The sequence below is a fragment of the Lolium rigidum genome, chromosome 2, assembly GCF_022539505.1.
Source record: "Lolium rigidum isolate FL_2022 chromosome 2, APGP_CSIRO_Lrig_0.1, whole genome shotgun sequence".
NCBI lineage: Eukaryota > Viridiplantae > Streptophyta > Magnoliopsida > Poales > Poaceae > Lolium > Lolium rigidum.
In genome coordinates this window covers 62,710,385-62,726,584 of record NC_061509.1, presented here as the reverse complement: position 1 = coordinate 62,726,584, position 16,200 = coordinate 62,710,385, and the positions used below count along the sequence as shown (strand labels likewise).

General features: G+C 41.4%; 1 protein-coding gene across 1 annotated transcript; it reads left to right on the top strand.

Moving 5' to 3' along the window:
- The first annotated feature begins 500 nt into the window (after positions 1-500).
- Positions 501-15,943, top strand: LOC124686583 (DNA-directed RNA polymerase III subunit 2-like). Its single transcript, XM_047220509.1, has 29 exons — positions 501-665; positions 1,391-1,512; positions 1,604-1,696; positions 2,639-2,705; positions 2,879-2,969; positions 3,055-3,107; positions 3,307-3,371; positions 4,557-4,662; positions 5,131-5,241; positions 5,388-5,447; positions 5,820-5,846; positions 6,122-6,172; positions 6,250-6,348; positions 9,091-9,150; positions 9,228-9,317; positions 9,755-9,859; positions 9,950-10,060; positions 10,134-10,250; positions 11,967-12,083; positions 12,167-12,247; positions 13,836-13,940; positions 14,011-14,091; positions 14,173-14,319; positions 14,394-14,438; positions 14,588-14,665; positions 14,757-14,896; positions 15,015-15,099; positions 15,519-15,637; positions 15,758-15,943. Exons 1-29 carry the CDS (start codon positions 522-524, stop codon positions 15,903-15,905), a joined length of 2,718 nt encoding a protein of 905 aa, XP_047076465.1. The 5' UTR covers positions 501-521; the 3' UTR covers positions 15,906-15,943.
- Positions 15,944-16,200: the final 257 nt, after the last annotated feature.

Genomic DNA, 16,200 nt, shown 5'->3' with positions numbered 1-16,200 from the left:
TTGAAAATCAAGGACACAATTTTAAGTTAGTCGAAAAAAACTTATATGGAGTATAGTTTTGTGGACCAGGTCTATAAATTATTTTCCTCCGCCTCCACCTCCGCAACCAGGCTAAGTACAGATCTGAACCGTCGGTTTACCATTCGTCTGCAACGTGGCGTGGATCTGTGCTATCGATAACACCCAATAAACCCTAACTAAACCCTGCCGCCTTCCCTCTCAAATCGTCTCTCGTTCCGGCGGTCCATCGCTGCCGAAACCCGCCACCGTCCTCCCCGATTCGCCGTCGATTCTACTGGACCGAGCCGGCGCCCCTTGAATCCAACCCCACTCCTCGCCGTCTCCCTTCTCTACCGGACCGGAACAGCGCCGTCGCGCAGCCCCCTACCCGCCTCCCGCCGCCGCCAGGCCCTCCCCAAACGAGCCCCGCCAGCCTAGGCGCATCCGCCGCCGCCAGGCAAGGCTTCTGCCAATAGCACTTTATTCCAGAAGCTATTTTCTTGGGATACGGCTGAATCCCCATGCCCCCTGCCGCGTCCGCCCCTGATGCCGCGGCGGCCGACGGGGACCCGGAGGCGGCGCCACCGGTGCCGACTTACCGGTCACTGGCAGCGCCCGTCTGCAACCCGGTCGACAAGTTCGCGCTCCTCCCTGCCTTCCTCAAGGTGCCATCTCAGACTGAATTCTTGTGCTGAATTATACCTCTTCTGTGCCATGGAATTTCGTTTTAGAATTATAATATGCTCATTTTCTGCTTTTTTTTAACACTCTGATCATAGATTCGCAGCACGCTCGTTCTGGTCGAAAGTTACAGCCTTATTCTTGTTCTCCGCCGCACATGACATTAGTTCGGCCCTCAATTCGTTTAATAGCTAACCAGGACCACACTCTCCATGTTAACCAGTTATTGGAGTCCTCATTTTAGTTGAGAATCTACCTAACACAGCTAATCTCACATGCTTTGTATTTTAGTTTGGTTTTATCTGTCAAATTTACAGTAGCTCAAATTCTACCTACGCAGTCTCTATTTCTCTCCACTGCCGCCTGCCCTTTCCTCCCCCCATGTCCTCAACGCCACACCTTGGTGTCGGTTTAGGTAAAAGTAGTCACCAACAATCATGATTTCGGTGTGATTTTGTCCAACCTTAAATTACCCTTTCAATAGTCTGGTTGGTGTCTAATTCAGTCACATGTTGCAGAAACACGTGCATTGCACACACAAGATAGTTAGTCTAGATAGTCCCTCACATCGTCCATCTTTGCCTGAGTCACTGAGTGCTCTTTGGTTTGTTCATGCCTAGTTTTAATCTTTCTTTTTCCAAAGGAGGTGGCATCTATTTTATCGGTTCATCTGATTTTTCCCCTTGTGTTTGTTTGATGGCATTACTAGGTTAGAGGCCTTGTGAAGGAGCACATTGACTCTTTTAACTACTTCATCACCAAAGGAATAAAGAACATCATCCAGGCAAACAACCGAATTGAAGCGCGCAGTGATCCATCCATTTATCTTAGGCATGGTGCCATTCAACTATACTGTCATTCTTTTCTTTATGTGTTATACTGTTCTCTTATATCATGTGTTCATTTGTCTTCCTTGATGTAGGTACAAAGATATACACATTGGCGTGCCCTCGTTACAAGTAGATTTTAGAGTTGAGAATATCACCCCACAATTTTGCCGCCTAACTGATCGCACGTAAGCTCTACATTGCCTCATTTTTATATATGTGTATATATATGATGCAACTCTGTGTCGATAATTAATCATGTGTATCAATGAGCTGGAGATAAATGGGGAATGCATATCTCTTATTCTCTTTAGCTTGTAAAGAACAGCAGGATAAGTCCAAAAAGCGGCTGGTTTGTGAACAGACAGCCTAACTTGTATCTTCATTTGTCCCAATCGTAGGCCATAAGAAGGATGGAAAAATAGGATGGTATTTAGAATAAGTCAAGGGCTATAAGTTATTTGGGGAAGGGCTTTAGGAAGATACTATGTTTCCATATATATTCAGGGCTAGCAACTGCAAGAATGCAATTGTATTCTATACCCTGAACATAACCATGAGTGTTTCTTATGTCCCTACATAATTGAGGTTTTGAGGATGTATGATCGGGGACAACCTAGATTTCCGAGTGAGGCGGTCTGTTTTGACAGACTAGAACTTTATAAAGGCCTCACTTGAAATTGGAATGCCCGAGTCAAAAACATATGAATTGGAAAATGTAGGATTGAGATGTCATTGTCATGGTAAATCTGCGAAACATGAATCTGCAAACTGGCTCTTTGGATACTCAGGAATTTTGCACAAATTTGAAGATAGAATTTTCATGTAAGAGACAACAAATTTTCCATGAGGTACGACCTCATGTTAGAATTTCTCAGAAGTTCGTATGTATTGAGCCATTCTGTAGGGATCCCATAGGGTTCCTGCAGCCTCATTCTTATGATCCGAAGGGCTTCTTCTATATGAGAATTTCCTAAGGATTCCTACTAGTTTTGTTGATAATCCTTCGATCCAAAGGGTCCTATGGGATCCCTACAGCTTTTTTGTCAATTTTTTTTTGCCTGCTACAAGTTTCCCTTTACCTTTTATCATTCATCATGCTTGCTCATTATGTCCCTTTCTTCCTTCAGCTATTCTGCCCCTGTGTATGTTGATATTGAGTACACTGTCGGAAAGGCACATACGTTGTACAGGAAGGTGACACTTCTAACACCTAGTTGAAACATCCTCTCTTTCCAAACGCACAAAAGAATGCTTGCTTACTTTGCATGCCTATATGTCATGCCAACACTAATCTGAACTCTGAAACACCTGTTACATGCATAGTTGTAAAGAAAATTTACATCCTTTCGACTTTTTTTTTTCTACAGTCAAATTTCATCATTGCGAACATGCCTATTATGCTTCGAAGTTATGCCTGTGTGTTGAATGGAAAGGATGAAGCTGAACTAGCGAGATATGGTTAGTCTTTTATGGTTTTGATTCTTAGACCGAATTGCCACTAACCTTTCTGGTTATATTGATGGTTGTACTATTATGCCTGTAGGCGAGTGTCCTCTTGATCCTGGTGGTTACTTCGTTGTGAAAGGAACCGAAAAGGTACAAGAAACATTGATGCAGTTTTCTCCTTTCATTCTGCTGTTTTGATGTTGACAAGCCCTGCTGCTAGTCACACTCCCTATTGCATGCTAAAAGCAATATTATTAATTAATGCTAATTGTTCATTTTTCACAAGCTACTGCCAGATTTTTTATGTTAATTAATGATCTTGGATATTGCAATATGCTTTGATTTTCAGGTCGTCCTAATACAAGAACAACTATCAAAGAATCGTATTATTATCGACACCGATAATAAAGGAAGGTACTATGCCTACTATTTTGAATTTATTTCAGTATCCAGCAGATTCTGGTATTGTGAGGGTTTGGCAACTGTTGGAATGGCACTGTTTTGTCAATCACTCGTCATCGTGGCTATTCCCTTGAACCTACAATTTTGCACTACTTTGGAAATTTACTTGAAGTCATATATTTTGATGGACAAACGGATGTTATAAATAGATAGGCTACCATACACATAGGAGCTTTGCTGTAAATACTAAAAATGGAGTCTATGGCTGTGGCGGAGCTAGGGGCAGCAGGGAGCAGGGGCCATGCCCCCCCCCCCCCCCTTGATATGATGCACCAAACTATAATGGATGTTACAGTGGTTACAGTGTAGATTTTGTGGCTATATGCTTGCTAATCCTGCCTACACCCTTGGTCTATGGTATAAACAAAGAAGAATATATGCAGTAACTTTTTAATGTACATGTTTTGGAATGATGTGCCAGTAAAAGGTTTAATTCTTTGATGGCTAGAGATGTTGTAACTGTAACACAGTATGCCATTGTCTTATGCTGTTGCACTTGCATATGCTTTCTCAGAATCATTCAAGGCCAGTCTCACCTAGTGTAACTGCCTTAGTGTGATATACCTTGGTTGTTCCAAATCACCATGTTTGGACTAGGTTCGATGTTTTGTTGAACATTTAAGAAAAATTATGTGTCTAACATACTTGAGTTATATTTTCCTTCAAGAAGAAAAGCAACAGATATATTGATTATAAAGTTTTTGCATAATGTTGAATTGCGTTCTGATTTATTTGATATTAGAAATCATGCATGTTTTTTTGAGGCTTTTGATGTTCTGGCAAATTCGGATACTTGTATAATTTGATCCATGTTGGTGTAGGCTAGGTAACACTGATTAGGTTGCTTATTGCTGGAAACCATTTGTCAAATTGTAACATGGCTACACAAAGCCTGACCAAGGGATTGTAGTCTTGTCTCTTCTTACTGTTGTCAGGAAGCAGTTCATCTCTAGTTCTAACCATCTGGATTGAAACCACCTTTGAGTTCCATAGTCACTCATTATTGAAGTTGTTTCTCTGTGTGTGCATGTCATTCTGTTTCTTGTTCATGTGGTTCTGCTGTGAGTTATGAATTGCACTGTGATCCAATACATGCTGCTTAGAATCTTATTAGTGACCTTCGTTTCTGCTGTTTAGGGTTATTGCATCTGTTACCAGCAGCACACATGAAGTAAAAAGCAAGACAGTGATTGTCATGGATAAAGAGAAGATTTATCTACAGCTGAATCGGTTCACTAAGCCGGTATGCTATTGATACACTGTTGTCCTACTAAAAAAGACTTAAATTTCTTAGTATGAAACTGATCTTCTTAACCCTGTTTATAACATTATAGGATCCACAAATTTGATGGTCTTTCTAACTTCTACGTTAATTCTTTTCAAATACTTCATTGTCACGACTTGGCTGTTTTGTTTTAGAGGTTGTTAGTACTTGGTAGTATGGTTCACTGATGGATATGCCATTTTGCCCTTCGATTATAGCCATAGTGAAAAAAAAAAGATATATGTGTGGGATCACAACAGGTTTTCTAGGAGGCAGCTAGGTTTGCAGCCTTTATTAAGTGATTAATAATCATCTCTTTAATAAGGATAGCATGATGTATCCTTACCAAATGAGAACAAGCAAGGCATTTTGTCCCTTTATTATTATTGCTATTATTATTATTATTAAATTGTTCATGACTCTTTCTGAGCACTGAGACTTTCACAGATTCCTATAATAGTGGTTATGAAAGCTATGGGAATTGAAACTGACCAAGAGGTTGTACAAATGGTTGGAAGAGATCCAAGATACGGTGATCTCCTATATTTGTCTCTTCAGGTAACTTGCTATTTTTATTTTGTTGATTTACTTTTTTGGCTATATTATCATGGTGATCCTCCCATACTATTATTATTTGGTCTTGTAAACTTGTGTTGATTGCTAAATCTTTCAGGCCATTTAAATGTATTTTTTTGCTCTATTAGGAATGTGCCACAGAAAGAATATATACACAACAGCAAGCTTTGCGGTACATGGATGACAAGGTGCAACTTCAAACCGATGAGCATAATTACTATTATCGTTGAATTAAACTTCATGTTGCAGTTCTAAATAGCGATGATGGTACTCTAAACTTTGCAAGAGTAGATCCCTTTGCTACCGACTTGTGCTTTTTCTCCAGTGTCCATTGAAAGATTGTTAAGCAGGAGATGTATTTACGACTGCCTCAAAATTAGTCTGTGACACTTTTAGATCTTTTTTTCATAAAATAATTGAAGGGATGTTTTTGATGAATTCTCGTTTTGCTAAAACTTGAAGCTGATGGTCTATCTAATGAACACCAAGATGCCTATGTAGTTGCATGTGTGTATTCAATGCGGGATATTTTCTGAACTTACACTCTGCTATCTTTGCAGGCGCTTCCTGGTGCAGGAAATATAAAGGTAGTTATTAACTGCAGATAACATGCTGCTTTCTTTTAAAAAATTCTGGTAATAGAAAAATATAATACAGTTACAGTTCCCTGTTTCTATCTGCTTGACTGATTGTTAGGGACTAGCAATAAAAAGTTACTTCATCTGCCACATTTGTCAAAGTATGCCATTCAATATGGCGTTCATAGTGATTCTTCAGTGTGTACCATCTGATGGCTGCTCTCTCTCTCTCTCTCTCTCTCTCTCTCTCTCTCTCTCTCTCTCTCTCTCTCTCTCTCTCTCAGGACGGTCAGGCAAAAGTTCTACTTCGTGATGTTTTTGTTGCGCATGTACCGGTAAGATAATGTTTCATCTAGGTTTTGCAGCCAGAATCTTTTCTTCTTTCTCACATGCATGCCAATCTCTCATGTAGGTTAAAAATGGGAACTTCCGGCCAAAGTGCATTTACACTGCTGTAATGTTAAGGCGCATGTTGGATGCGATCTTGAACTCTGACACCTTTGATGACAAGGCAAGTCCAGATCTGCCCCTAGTAGTGAATACTCCTAAGATCTATCAAAAGCAGTTTTTTTTTTGCTTCACTATCGCTTTGTTAAGGAAGGGAGATAAAAATCCATGTAAATTATAGCCTGGGCCTATAGAACAACTCATCCCAGGATTTTAATGGGCATCAGTGAATAGCAAGTTTACACAGTTATGGTGCCGTATGTTTTAATGATGTTAGTTCCATGATAGACTTGTGTACTGATCAGTCAGTGCAGTCAATTAGACTAGTTCGATTCGCAAGTTTACACAGTGTTTATGGTGCCATATGTTTTTATGATTTCAGCTCCATGATAGACTTGTGTACTGATCAGTCAGTGCAGCCAATTAGACTAGTTTGATTCGCAAAGTTTACACAGTGTTTACGGTGCCATATGTTTTATGATGTCAGCTCCAGGATAGACTTGTGTACTGATCAGTCAGTGCAGTCAATTAGACTAGTTCGATCATAGAAAACTGAGTAACTTGTCCTGTTTATTTCTTGGACATTATTCAGTTGACTTTCAGTCTGCTTTTATCATGACTGTAAACAACTAAGACAAATGCAATCTGAAAGAAAACAAGTTTTTTTTTTCACTTGCCCATCGCAGTACACTTATCTTGGGCAAGTCAGACCAAATTAACCTAGTCTGTTCACAAGGTGTGGATGGCAACCAAACATTACCAATATTCATGTTAATTTGCTGCGCTGTGCCATAGAGGTTTGTATGATTGCACCTAGCCAGTAGTCTGCATTAGATACAACTCTTCCCACTAATTGTTGACAACTTCACATCCAATGTGGTGCTTAGGTTTTATTTGCCAAATTATAAAAGGGACAAGTCAGTTTCACTAACCGCATGAGCTGCTACAGGAGCAACAAGGCCCCGTAAAATCTTGTTTATATTGGATAAACACCAATACTGAGATTCTCCGGACAAATCCAACATACGTTGAGATCAACTATAGCCACATATATCTTGTCTGTTAATGCATCCAGGCGCAAGGTCTTCTGTATTAAAAGATATAGCTACACATACTCTCTCAGTTAACTACAGCCTGGGGAAATGGTCTTGATCTACTAAGAATCTAGGGAACAATAGCAACATCAAAGCCTTTTCCCAATCAAGTTGGGGTAGGCTAGATATGAAACCGAACAGAAACATAAGAAAACAAAAGTTCTCCCATTCCCATCATTGAATAGCCCACCAAAGTAATCTCTCCATCTTTTCTTTATCTCTTTGTCCTTCACTAGAAGTCAATTAGCCTCGTCCTTGATGCATTTAACTTGGTTGAGGTCCCTTGTCTTCGTTTCTTGAATTTTCGCCATCTTGTATATGTCCTTCTCGCTTCCTTTGTCCCTAATCTCTCATGCAGCACATAATAGGCACACCCCCTCGCTTCACTTACAACTCGCATTGCCTTCTTCTTGGCCTCTTTGTACTCCATGTTGCTTGTGCTTCTATCATGGTGCCAACCCTTGTATCACTCCTTTTCTTTGATAGCCTTTTGGACATCCTCGTTCCACCACCATGTGTCCTTAGCATCATGTTTCTTGCCTTTTATCACCCCAAGCTCCTCCCTAGCTACCTTCCGAATGCAAGTTGCCATCTTCACCCACATGCTATCTGCACCTCCTCTCCATCCCAATGTCCTTCCGCGATCATCCTGTCCTTAAAAGGATTGTTGCCCTTCATCCTTCAGCTTCCACCACTTTGTTCTTGTGATTTTGCCACCTTTGTCCCGCAAACACTTGTGTGAAAGCGAAAGTCGGCCACCACAAGTTTATGTTGTGCCCAACACATGTGCCAGGGAGCACCTTACAATACAAGCAATCCCTTCTATCCATTCTCCTTGTGAGGACAAAGTCAATCTGGCTAGAGTGTTGGGCACTACTAAAGGTCACTAAGTGAGATTGCCTCTTCCTGAAGGTGTTAACTACCAACAAGTTGTAGGCTACGCAAAGTCTAGGACATACCCAGGCTTGGGACGGGCTATTCCTAAATGGCATAGCCGGAGTTCTACTAATAATCTAGGAACCAAACATATCATTTTTAAAATGAGAAGTTGAGAAAGTAAGCATGACCCATTCTCACTAAACTCTATTTCAATTTTACTGTGCACATTGTCTGACTGGTCCCTGCTAAACCTGATTGCGTAGAGTGACCTTGCTTGTTATTGGGATCTGTATATTATAACACTGTCCGGTTGCACATTCTGATGGCCGTACATCGGTATATGGGACAAACTCTGCATGTTAACTCTGTTGTTGCCTCAATCTACCGCTTACCTGATCAATTTGTTTTGTGTCACCTCCACGTTTGTTCTTACTTTGCCCCCCTACTGTATTTTCTGTTCGCAATTGACAAGACAAAATCTATCGCTGAAATTATGGACTTAAATGGTTTAACATCCTGTGGAAATTGTATTGGCATTATTTGTAATTAGAGAGCTTTAACTTCCAAAGGTAGTATGTACCATTTGATGATCAACCTGTAGCCTGTTAGTTAATTTGGTCAACACTAGACAGAAGCTAGTAGTACAATTCTTCAGTTTGGGCATGAACCAACAGTTAGGTCACTGAATCTAGTAAAAATATAGTAGTTACAACTTACACGGGGTGGTCAGCACAAGCACCTGTCTTTTGAGATATATTTAGGCATATGAACTATCTATTAATTCAAATTTACATCTTTACCACCCTTTTCATTTCTTGTTGGATTTATTTCAGGATTATGTTGGAAACAAGAGGCTTGAGCTGTCTGGTCAATTAGTATCCCTGCTTTTTGAGGTGTTTATTTTCTCTTATCATTTAATTACACATTTTGCATTATGGGACTGGCTCTCTTACAGTGCTTCTTTGTGAAGGATTTGTTCAAAACAATGAATGAGTTTGTTATGCTGCGTATGAACAAAAACAGTGACATGGCCCGTTCCAGTCCGTTGGATTTTAGCCAGGTAATGAAAATCAGGTGCATTATGGGTTCTTATGTGGTCTTCTCTTTGTGCCTTACTGCTAGTGCTACTGTAGCACCACACTTAGGCAGTGTACTTGGTTCTTGTTGCACTATTTCCTTTGAGTTGCTGTCTCTAGGCAATCCATTTTTTTGGTAATTTTGTTAAGTTCCTTAGCCCACATGCAAATATACCTTTGAAACTAGAAACCTGTTCAGCATATATGCAAAAATTCTCATTTTAAATGAAAATGTGAAACAATTCTCTTTGTCTGCTCTTGCGAGGTAAATGGGAGGTTTAAGCCCTAAAGGATTTCAGTGGTCTTTGCATGTGCTGAAATTTCAAGCTCTGTTGCATATGCATACACTACTTAAGATCTGAATCACAGTGACTCACAAGAAAAGACTAATTTACCTCCATAACTTCCTTCCTTTGCACAGTTGATACAGCAGGATACTACCATAACCAGTGGTTTGGAAAGAGCTATTTCCACGGGAAATTGGGACATTAAACGATTTAAGATGCACAGGAAAGGTGCATCACAGGTATCTACACATTCAACCTCTCAGTTTCAGTTCCCCTTTTGTGTTCTACTTATCTTGAGGCATGTTAGTTTTTTTTCTACTTCTATGCAGGTTCTGTCTAGGCTATCATACATGGCATCTTTAGGCTACATGACACGTATAACACCACAATTTGAGAAGACCAGGAAAACAAGTGGGCCGCGTGCTTTGCAGCCTAGTCAGGTGAGGTCAAAGTGTATCATGTTTCTACTTCAAAAGATACATGAATATGCCTAATATTTTTTTCCCGTAACAGTGGGGTATGCTTTGTCCTTGTGATACACCAGAAGGGGAGGCATGTGGATTGACAAAAAATTTAGCTTTGATGACTCATGTTACTACAGATCAAGAGGAGGGCCCACTAATGAATCTGGTTTGTGTTCTCTAATTCAGCTAATTTTCATTTCCTTGGCTTTAATACTTCGCGTCTCTGTTCCTTTGTGTTTGTGAGCATGTTCATGTGTGCATTTTGCTATTGAGTTATGTTGTAGTAACTCGTGATCAGCATTTCGCTGCTTCCAAATCCACCATGCCATGAGCATCACTAATGAGTTGCCTTTTCGTGATGCCGAGGGGTTGAGATTGGTTGGCGTTTTGTCACCAGTCCACTTAGTTTTCTGAAAACTGGAGGCTAGGAAGAAGTCAATCTGATCTATAAGAGCACCTCGTGTCACTAGGCTTGCCAAGGAGAACCTGTGAAGAGGTGGGCCACGGTCTCTTCTAGTTGGTCACATAAGAGACAAGCTGGTGCATGCTGCAACCCATGCGTAGCAAGCCTCTCAGCAATTGAGCAACGGTCTTGCCAATCAAATGAAGAACTTCACCTGCGGAGGGGCCCAAGTCTTCCCGTTAAGCCTCCAGCACCTGGAGACAATAGCTCCGTGAAAGAGGTCGTACCAAGACTTGGAAGAATACTACTCCAACACTGGGTAATGTTGTGCAGCAGTGTGGTTGAGCTGCTCCTCATGGACGGTGCGCCAGACATGGATGTACTGCCATATTCCGTAAGGTGAGCGAGCTGAGCTCTCCTTGATGCCAGTGATGTACCACCATATGGTGAGCGAGCTGACCGCTCCTTGATGCCAGTAATGTACCGCCTGCCCTCCGTCTCTTCTTCGTGCATTTCAAGACGAGCTTCTATAGGACATGATAAATCCGATGCTGCCATTGAACCATCCCCCCATCCTCGAAGGATATTATCCGCATGCTTTTGGACCTTCTCTTACAAACCCGACACCATAAGCCGAAGAAGCGGGATTGCCACAACCACATTCTTGACAAGTGTAAACCGTTGTGCCCTTTCTCAACCTAGGTGCTTTCCACGTAGGCTTTGAAGACCTCGCTAGAGTGCCAGCTGACAGTGCATTATGGTTGCAGCCTCCTTGGCTTCCTCCGCAGTGCGACCTATGGGAGACACCAAATGCGCAATCTCGAAGCGTGGCCAAAGAATGTGAGTAAGCTATTGATCAGAGCAACTGACCCTATCCTGTTGGCAAGAGATGACGAGCATTGTCCTTGTGCAACTAAATGCTTGCTGACTAGTGGGCATGAGGTACTGAAACAAGGCAATATCTCTGACCATTAAGGGTAACAGTGATCAACTTAGTCAATGTTGGGGACAGTGGATCACCATCTCAAAGTCCTTTGCGGTGTCACATCGGTGGTCCAGGTAGCATCACTCCCGTACTCTGACCGAGGAGGATAGCAATCCACTCGCGAGAGCAATTCCCAAGCCCCACCTACCCCACACCACCGGGCTGGGAAACCAGGATCGGGCTACAATCCAAGCCAATCCATGCATTCGAAGGATTAAACGAACAAGGCCTAAAAGGGATGTCGAGGTCCATTAGCCCTCCTGCTGATCTGTCGCTCCAAGGAGCTGAGTTAAGATGATCAAAAGTTGCCTTCGCCATGGCTAGATGGCCGGGGGCTGTCTGAAAGAATCTGAGTCCACACATATGTATCGCATGATACACAATATTTTGTTTATTTTTTCTCTCGCTTTTCTTACGCCCCATTGATATGTAATTATACCCCCAATTTATGAGCAACGCTATAGTTTATATATTTTGTTCATTCTTTATTGTAGTGTTACAGCCTAGGCGTGGAAGATTTGTCACTTCTCTCTGGAGAAGAAATCCATGCACCGGGTTCATTTCTGGTCATGTTCAATGGATTAATACTGGGGAAGCACAGGCAGCCTCAGGTCTAATTCCTTATAAACCTTACATCCATTTTCGAATTATTTCTTTCTTTTATTTTCACTAACTCATCTTTGATGCTCTCCAGAGATTTGCTAATTCTATGAGAACATTTCGTCAATCAGGCAAAATTGGAGAGTTCGTAAGCATTTTTGTGAATGAGAAACAGGTAATGTTTCTTTCTTGGTTCTTACAAGCTTAAAAGTGATCTTATCATCATTCGGGTGTATATGATGATCCTGACTGCTGATAGTCAATAAATATTTTTTTTGAAGAACACCAAAACTCTACTTCGGATGGTAGATTTAATGGTAGTCATAGCAGCGTCAACTGACCCACAGCTTTCCGAAGAGCGCTTGGAATTTGCTGATTTACACCATGGAAGTATGAAGGATTGACGCTAGAGATATTAGTTCCCGTGTCAACCACTGGTTAAACTCTTCTTTGTACAGAGCCCTAGCATTCCAACTAATTGATTTGACATGCAAGGTGATACCCCAAGTCGTGTCTTGTATCTGACTGTATGAAAACCATTTTAGTTCCGCTTCGTCTCAGCTAGCTGGTTACCATATCCTAAAAGAGCTTTCACGAATTTTCCGTGGTCAGGGTCACTCTTCCGTCCTCTCCCTGTTTGCAAGTTTGCCGTGCCTGAATTTTGCAATATAAGTTGCGTAAACATTTCAGTCAAATGCAGCCACTTTCTAGAAATCTGGGATAGGACCAGATGGCGACATACCAGCCAGAAGTAGGGTTCTCTTGTGCAGTTCTACTATTTTGAAGTCATCACGTAATATATATAAGATGTTAATGCAGATTTATTACCAAGTATCAATTGTTATGGCAAGTTTAGTTTAATGCGAAAAGGATATGAGGCCGGACAATAATTAATACCCTGAGAGCATCTCCACCGGCGCGCCCCCATAGCAGCCCCGATAGCGTTTTGGGGGCCGGCAGCGAAAATGGGCTCACACCGGCGCGCCCCAAAAAGTGCCGGCGCATTTTCGAGCCCAATAGAAGCGCCGGCAACCCCGTGCCGGCCCCTTCGCGAAGGGCGCAAATCGGGCGCGCCGGCTCCTCGTGGGATGAATTTTTTTGGGCGCAAATCAGCCACACATCCCAAAATTATACATCTTCTCCACCAAAAACCCGTCCCCTCCGCCGCTCATTTCACCCGCCACCGCTCCATCTCCCATGCAGCCTCCAACCCGAGAAACCTTCGCCGCCGCTATGCCACAGAAGAGAAAGGCTCCGGCGAAGGCAACGAAGGCGCCGATGACTCTGATCATTTGGCCTGGAAGCTGAAGTTTTTTGCAGCCGGACTAGACGGCGATTCGGTGGCCATATGTTGGCCCAAACTTCATATTCGAAAACCTATTCAATTTTGGTGGCCGTGTGTTGGCCCAAACTTTAAATTCGAAAACTTATTCGAATTTCTATGCTTTTGTTTGAGTTTTTAATTCAAATCATCTATCGGGGCTGTTGTATGGGGGTGCGGTGTGGGTGCAGCTCCCCAAAATGGAGGATGCTGTGCCGGCGCCCCCCCCCCCCCCATACGACAGTGCTGGCGTCCCTGCCGGCGACTATTTGGGGCGCGCCGGTGGAGATGCTCTGAGACCAAAGACTATGAAATGCGCGTGATTTACTGTTCTGTTTCCCTGGATGCACCTTATGAAGTTGCCCACTGTATAACAAACACATGTTGATTTTTTTTTCTGTTATGAATGAGTTGGAGATACTAACCTTGTTTTTCATTGTAGCACTGCATTCACATTGCCTCTGATGGTGGCCGTGTTTGTCGCCCACTTATAATTGCTGATAAGGGCAGGTCAAGGGTTACAGAGCATCACATGAAAGAACTGCGGGTTAGCAAACTTTACTTCTTGATCTACTGTCATTTATTTGATCTTTATCTCACAGCTGATTTCACTCTAGGATGGTATTCGTTCATTCGATGATTTTCTGCGTGATGGGTTGATTGAATATCTTGACGTCAATGAAGAAAATAATGCATTGGTATATCATGTTTTATTTTATTTTTATTTTTGTGCATGGTTCATTTAAATTTTGATATTGTGGTTATGATGATTCAAACAGATTGCATTGTATGAGCACGTGGATCAAGATGATGTTGAAAGAAGCAGCATCACTCACATTGAAATAGAGCCAATGACCATATTAGGAGTTGTAGCTGGACTTATTCCTTATCCACACCATAACCAATCTCCACGTAACACCTATCAGGCAAGGATGCAGATTATTGCTATGCATCTCTATAATTTTTTGAATATTCTTGTGTGACGTTTTCTTGTCTGCAGTGTGCAATGGGTAAGCAAGCGATGGGGAATATTGCGTATAATCAGGTAATAAACTTCTGGAGTTTGTTTTTCTTAGTTTAATCCTGCATTTCTTGTTTTACACGAATGCTGAATAAAGCTGTCTGGTTGTAGCTGGTGCACGCATCTTCTTTTCCTCTTGGTGTGAACTAATGTGTCTTTGGAAATTTCTGTAGTTGTTTCGAGCAGATTCTCTACTTTACTTACTAGTGTACGCGCAACGCCCCCTGCTTACAACAAAAACAATTGAGTTGGTTTGTCCCTCTACCCCCTCTCTGTCCTTGTGCAGACACACCCACACCCACTTGTAAGTCATGTGATGTGACACAGTGCAACTCTTTTCAGGTGGGATACGATAAACTTGGGGCTGGGCAGAATGCAACTGTAGCTGTCATGAGTTATAGTGGATATGATATTGAAGATGCAATTGTGATGAACAAATCATCTCTTGATCGAGGTTTTGGTCGTTGCATAGCAATGAAAAAGTAATTTTAGACTTCGAACTAAGATGCTGTTTCATTTACTCTGAAAATGAAGGGCTTGGAGAGTATGTCCTTCGTTGTTTCTATTTTTATGGTTATAATTTTGATTCTTGTCCAACAGGTACACTGTAATAACGGAGAAATCAGACAGGATTGCTAAACCACAAAGAGATAAAGATGGTGACTTGATAAAGCAAAATATGCGGGTATAATAATGACTGATCATTGTTATTTGTCTGAACGATTAAACCTGTCATTTTCCTTTGAAATGATAGCTCAGCAACCAAAATCAAAGTGAGCGATACTAGGAGAAAATAAGTAAATCTTGTAAGCAGTGCAGGTCCAATTCATTCCTATGGAGCTATTTAGATTTTCGGAAAAAGAATTAAAGCAAACGTTCACAGGGGATTATCTATCTCCATTTGAAGATATATAAAATTGATATTAAATTCAGTTTGCTGTATATCAGTCCCATCTGTCTAAATATATATGTTCATCGGCATGCTTGATAAGGGGTTCACCAGTTCCAAAGGACCCAAACTCTAGATTTATTTGTATCTTCTAATCTGTGTATTGACGAACATTTTCTAAGTGCTCCTGAAACAAAAAAAACCATTTTTGACAGGCATTGGATGAAGATGGATTTGTTGCACCTGGTCAAATAATCCGCAATCATGATATCTATGTGAACAAGCAAACACCAAAGGTTGCCACGACAGCTCCAGGTACTGTGTTAACGAGCAGGTGAGTATTCTTATGTTTGTGTGATTCAATTTTTGGTGTTCCATTTTCTAGTCTTTTGGCTCACATATTTGGTTTTAAAGAATGGTATATGTGCTTTATTGTTGAATACTACTTATCCAGGGACTATAGAGACTCACCTGCTGTTTACAAGGGTGTTGATGGCGAGACTACTGTTGTGGATCGCGTAATGCTTTGTTCGGATACAAATGACAAATTGACCATTAAGTGTATTATCCGTCACACTAGGAGGCCAGAGGTATTGACTTAGTCGGTAAACGGAAAATTGGTTATTTACCCAAAACTTCTCTAATCTTGGATCATGTACCCAAAGTTGATTGTCCATTGGTAAAATATGCACAAAGAATTAAAATCTCTGTATGGTCTACCCAAAGGGAGCTTTTCAGTAAAGTAAACAAATTTAACCCTTTACTTGTACAAGAATAGTACTACTTTACCCCTAGTACATTTTGATCGCCATGTGGCAAACTTGATCAATTGTCACCAGTCAACATGCATGAAGTTTGGGAGGTACAGCGATGTCAAAAAGAAGCAGAAATAAAAGT